The 5525-nt window shown below is 50.5% G+C and overlaps 1 protein-coding gene across 1 annotated transcript; it reads left to right on the plus strand.

Moving 5' to 3' along the window:
* The first annotated feature begins 2743 nt into the window (after positions 1–2743).
* On the plus strand, positions 2744–5077 carry PCGF1 (polycomb group ring finger 1). Its single transcript, XM_077766237.1, has 9 exons — positions 2744–2894; positions 3322–3427; positions 3575–3727; positions 3899–3970; positions 4093–4198; positions 4398–4431; positions 4523–4609; positions 4746–4826; positions 4930–5077. Exons 1-9 carry the CDS (start codon positions 2802–2804, stop codon positions 4975–4977), a joined length of 780 nt encoding a protein of 259 aa, XP_077622363.1. The 5' UTR covers positions 2744–2801; the 3' UTR covers positions 4978–5077.
* The last annotated feature ends 448 nt before the right edge of the window (positions 5078–5525 follow it).

Consider the following 5525-nt stretch of genomic DNA (forward strand, 5'->3'; position numbering starts at 1 on the left):
CATTAGCTTAGGCCTTCCTCCCCCCAGCTGTCTTAGGTCTCTTTTATCTGTACAAGAGAGATTTTTATCTCCAAGAGAGATTCTGTTTTTCTTTTCCCCAGTACCACCTTCCCCCCCCTCACAGCACACACACACACCCACTGCCTCCACTTCCTCATCGTTTCTTTTTATTTAATTTTTAGTTATTTTCAAACTAATCTCTGCACCCAATGTGGCGCTTGAACTTAGAACCCCAATACCAAGAGTCACATATTCTACCACCAACTGACCCAGCCAGGCACCCCCTCATCATTTATTCTTTTATACGACAACCTGGTTTCACTACACTCTTTTTTAAAGAGCTCCAGTGTCCATATTGAGGACTTCTCTGACATGTTTTACTTTCTGGATCACCAGCTATTTCTTGAAATGTCCCTTTTGGTTTATGTAATATTGTCTTAATCTACTTCTTTAGATTTTCATAGTTAATGCTTATGGTTTTTCTCCACTGACTTTGCTTTTTCCACTGAAGACCGACTGAGTATTCTTAGATCTCAGACTTCAGCTTTCCCTCTCTCTACATCTGCTCAGATTTCACTCATTCTAATAGCCCCATCTATTATATCCACCCATAAAACTCCGAAACCGTGTTGGCTCTAACACTTGTTGTGTTTCAGCCTCTCTGTCCTGACCTTCTGGCCAGCTCTGCTTGCCTCTGCTGCAGCCACCTTACAATCCACCAGACTGGAGGACATGCTCCCTTGCAAGCTCCCTGTCCACTCCCTCCTATAATGCTTTCTTTGGAAATGTTTCAGATACGGTCCTTCCTTTCCATTTCCACTGATAATCTAGGCCATCACCACCACCACCTACATTCATTCATTTGTTCATCCAGAAAATTTTGATTGAATACCTACCATGCACCAGGCACTGGATATATAGCTGCAGACATAACAGGAAAAAAAAAAATCCTGCCCCTACAAAGCTCATGTTCTAATGGGGGAGGCAGGTAAAACAACAGACCATATATATTGAATAATAATACATGCTAAGAAGGGAAAAAAAGCACAAAAAAAAAAAAAAAGGAGGGGGAGAAGTGAAAGGGTAGGGGTTGTGATTTCTCTAAGGTGATCACAGAAGGCCTCACAGAGTGAGGATCTGGAAGAAGAAAGGAGCCATTTGAACATCTGAGCATTTCAAGTTGGGGACAATGCAAGTATATTTTGGTGTTATCTGTGCAATGAACAGTGAGGGGTCCAGCATGGCTGGAGAGACTGAGTGATTTGAGAGACCACGCAAAGCCTTGAAGCATTGTAATGACTTGGGCTTTTATGCTGAAAAAGAAAGCTATTGAAATGTTAAGGAAAAGACACCTGATTTTTTTATTTTTAACAGGCTTCTTAGGGTAAAACATACAATAAAGTGTACAAAAGCGTATGTATACATACATGAAACCACCACAGATAATAAACATAGCCAGCAATTCAAAAACTTATATCCTTTTTTATTCATATGGAAACGTTAAAGCAAGGAAAGGCAAGAAGCCACTTCAATCAATCATCCAGAGGACAGACAATGATATCTTGGGCTAGGGAGGTAAGCAGTGGATGTAGTGAGAAGGGGGTGATTTAAAAATCACTAATCTCATTACTTCTTGCTGCTTATCCACTCCAATTTACTAGAAGATAAATGAGCAAAATGTTTCTTTCATAGAGTAATTCCCTCCCTTCAAAAAATGGTCTGCTCACTCCCTACTGCCCTCAGGCTAAAGTCCCAGCTCCATTAGGCCCGCTTGTATCACTACTCTCACATTCACACCTCTGCCTCTTCCCATCCTTCCCTCTGGTCGATCCCCTCGACTCTGCCTTTCTTTTCTATTTCCACCACACGTCTTATTCACCCACTCCATTCCCATTCTCTGAACTGTGACCACCCAAAGTCTCACTTCTTCCAGAAAGCTTTTGGTGGTCTCCTTTGGAGTCTCTCCCTTGAATCTGCCACTGCACTTGATGCTAATACTTCATAGTAAACTTATCCTTGGTTTTTAATCCCTGACCTGGGACTGGAAGCACCTAAGGATGGCAGCGGACACGGTCTAGAGCTCCTGCGTCCTCTCCAAGTTCGGGGCTGGGCCTATGCTACTGCAGGCGCTCGCTGCTTCAGCGTGTCTGTGTGCGGTAGTGTCCTAGTCCTCCTCCCCTCCTCCTTCGGCATCTGCTCTGCATTAGTCTGTCCCAGGCCTCCGCAGGCGCCGATGATTGAATCATCATCATTAACCAGACTCTGCCNCCCTCCCTCCCTGCCACCCTCTCCGAGACTCCGCAAAGCCGCGAGAAACTCCCGCCGTGGAGCCGGAGAAGGCCTGCCATCCGGATGAAGCTCCGTAACGCGGACGCGTCAGCCGACGAGGGCAACTTTACTAGGAGAAGACCCCGGAGGGGCTTCTTTAGCAGGGTCGTGGTCACAGAAGATCGACGACCCTAAGTGGCGGCTGCCAGAGACCGCAGGGCCCTTTGGGGTAGATGGGAGCAGTCTTTTCGGGCTCCAAAAGTTAGTCCCGCGGTCGGGTAGGGTCTATTATGATGATTACTACAAGAGGTCAATGAGATAGGACCCCCTTCCCACGCCCCCCCACTCCCTAATTACGGATTGAGGAGGGGGAGGGGCCAGTGGGGCTCAGGTGAGCACACGGGGAGAAAGGGACATGGGCGGGGCCTTACAGAGGGTCAGCGAATCCGAAAAGACCTAAGCCCTCGTTGCTGGGCGACAAGTCCCGCCCTGCAGGCGGCACCGGAAGTGGCAGGCCGGGATCAGCCTTTAAGATGGCGTCTCCTCAGGGGGGCCAGATTGCGATCGCGATGAGGCTTCGGAACCAGCTCCAGTCAGTGTACAAGATGGACCCGCTACGGAACGAGGTGCAGGGGCGGCGGGGTTACTGCTGTGGTCGGCTAGCGGTGCGAACTGGGGCCGGCTAGGGGACGGGCGGTGGCTGGCCCGGCGCCCAGTGCGCTTGCGCAGAGACTGGGTGCCCAGCGCGCCTGCGCGATTGCGATCGGGTTGCCAAACTTCGAGCTAGGACGCTTGCGCATTGTGCCGCCCACGTCGTGTAGTCTCCCCTGGGAAAGGAAGGTCGGACGAGTCCACGGGAAAGGAGCCCCTGCTGTGCGCGGAGCCCCCTGCTGGGCGGAGGGGGAGTGTCAGCTCCCGGGAGCGAATCCTCTGCGGATCGCGCAGGGTGCGAGGCTTGGCCGTGGGGTGTGATGAAGGAAGCATCTTTGCAGCTGGGAAGGCGTATGATTTGGGGCTGGAGGGTATGGTCGTTGACGGGCAGTGTGTCCGCAGGAGGAGGTCCGAGTAAAGATCAAAGACCTGAATGAGCACATCGTCTGCTGTCTGTGCGCCGGCTACTTCGTGGATGCTACCACCATCACAGAGTGTCTTCATACTTGTGAGTGCCCTGGACTCTGGCTGGTTCTTCAGGCCCTAGTCCCCACCAAGCTGGTTGCCAGACTGTTGGCTGCCTGACCCTACCACCAAGACACCCTATCCGGACCATGAACCCCATTCCCAGAGAGCCTGTTTTTTTCCCCTGCAGTCTGCAAGAGTTGTATTGTGAAATATCTCCAAACCAGTAAGTACTGCCCCATGTGCAACATCAAGATCCACGAGACACAGCCCTTGCTCAACCTCAAACTGGACCGGGTCATGCAGGACATCGTATACAAGCTAGTGCCTGGCTTACAAGACAGTGAGTGACCAACCTCACTTTGAGGGGTCTCTAGAGGACTGATGGTGGGGGGCAGCTTGAGATGACAAAGGTTTTGGTGGGAATCCTGTAGGTAAAGAGGTTGACATCCAGAGAGGGACAAAGTATGACGGAGAGCTAATATTTACTTCGCACACCCTCCCTCCCTTCTAGGTGAAGAGAAACGGATTCGAGAATTCTACCAGTCCCGAGGCTTGGACCGGGTCACCCAGCCCAGTGGGGAAGGTATGTCCCTTGGCAGCAGGAGGGTGAGGTAAAGCCCCCAGAGCATTCCTCCTGCCCAGTTTTGCTCTCTGGGGAAAAAGGAGTATGGAATCTGTGCCACTCTCCTCACTACTCTTTCTTAGAGCCAGCCCTGAGCAACCTCGGCCTCCCTTTCAGCAGCTTCGACCATTCTAAAGCCCACTACTATCGATATGATGAGCAGCTGAGTCTCTGCCTGGAGCGGCTGAGGTAAGTGTCAGGTCATGAATTGTCTGCCGTGACAATGTCAGTGACCCAAAACCTGGGAGGGGCTTGGTGAGAGGGTGAGCAATGAGGGGGAGTCTCACTTCGAGTCTTCGAAGTCTGTTTCCTCGAAGAGAGTATTTCATGGCTCTGGGTGAGGGATGGGAAAGATAGGGCTCCTAACCTGTGTCTGTTTCCCCCCTAGTTCTGGCAAGGACAAGAATAAAAGCATCCTGCAGGTGAGAGGGGCTGAGGGGAGGGCCTCTCTGAGGAGACTCACCTCCCCATGGCCCCTCCCTCACACACCTTGCCTTCTGTCCGTATCCCCAGAACAAATATGTTAGATGTTCTGTTAGAGCTGAAGTTCGTCATCTCCGGAGGGTCCTATGTCACCGCTTAATGTTAAATCCCCAGCACGTGAGTATTCCCACAGTCGGTTTTTTGGAGGAAGGGAGAGGCTCAAAGGGAGTTGGAAGAGTCCGTAGTGGCCCAGGGTAGTTCTTGACCTGCAGGAGAGAGGAGTTCCTAAAACTGCCCCCTATCTCCCTTCTAGGTACAGCTCCTTTTTGACAATGAAGTTCTCCCAGATCACATGACCATGAAGCAGATATGGCTCTCCCGCTGGTTCGGCAAGGTGAGCCAGGGCCAAGGCAGTCCTCAGGGCAGGAATGTGCTGAGGGGTCCTTTTGGGGAAGACTGCTCCCACTGACTGCTGCCTCTGCTTGTTCTCTCCTTAGCCATCCCCTTTGCTTTTACAATACAGTGTGAAAGAGAAGAGGAGGTAGGGGCCAAGCCCCCACCACATCCCTGTCCCCTTCCCTCCCCAGATATTTATGTGAAATTAACTGCGGCTATATTTTTTGAAATAAAAACTTTTAAAAAGCATCTTTTTTCTTCTTTCCACGTATTCATGCTTTGTTCTGTGTCCTGCTTCCCTTAGAAATCCTCTGTTTCATCATGAAAGAGGGTCTCTCTATGTCCGTGGCCCCTCAGTGAATTGCCAAAAGGAGAAGGGTAGAGGACCCTATACATGTAAAACTCAGAAGGTGAGTTAAGTGGAAACAGGCTACCCATACCAGCTTGTGTGTGTGCGCATGTGTGTGTGTGTGTGTGTGCGTGCCCGCGCACGAAGAGGGAAGGGGAAGGCTTCCTGGAGGGGAGCTCTCACCCTACTTGAATGTTGGAGCCTATGCTGTAGGCTTGAGTGGAGGTGTTCTGATTCAAGAGTGGTGAGAGTAGGGCTAGGGTTGGACAGTGGCCACTGAAGGACTGAAAAAGAGTGCTATTTTAAAGAAAAAAAAAATCCAAGAATTGCACTATGGAAGGAATAAGA

Source organism: Crocuta crocuta, unplaced genomic scaffold (genome assembly GCF_008692635.1).
Source record: "Crocuta crocuta isolate KB4526 unplaced genomic scaffold, BGI_CrCroc_1.0 scaffold113, whole genome shotgun sequence".
Taxonomy (NCBI): Eukaryota; Metazoa; Chordata; class Mammalia; order Carnivora; family Hyaenidae; genus Crocuta; species Crocuta crocuta.

Coding starts and splice junctions, on each gene's coding strand:
- PCGF1 (XM_077766237.1), top strand. CDS start 2,802: ATGGCGTCTCCTCAGGGGGGCCAGATTGCGATCGCGATGAGGCTTCGG. Junction 3,728..3,898: donor AGTGCCTGGCTTACAAGACA/GTGAGTGACCAA, acceptor CCTCCCTTCTAG/GTGAAGAGAAACGGATTCGA. Junction 3,971..4,092: donor CACCCAGCCCAGTGGGGAAG/GTATGTCCCTTG, acceptor ACTCTTTCTTAG/AGCCAGCCCTGAGCAACCTC.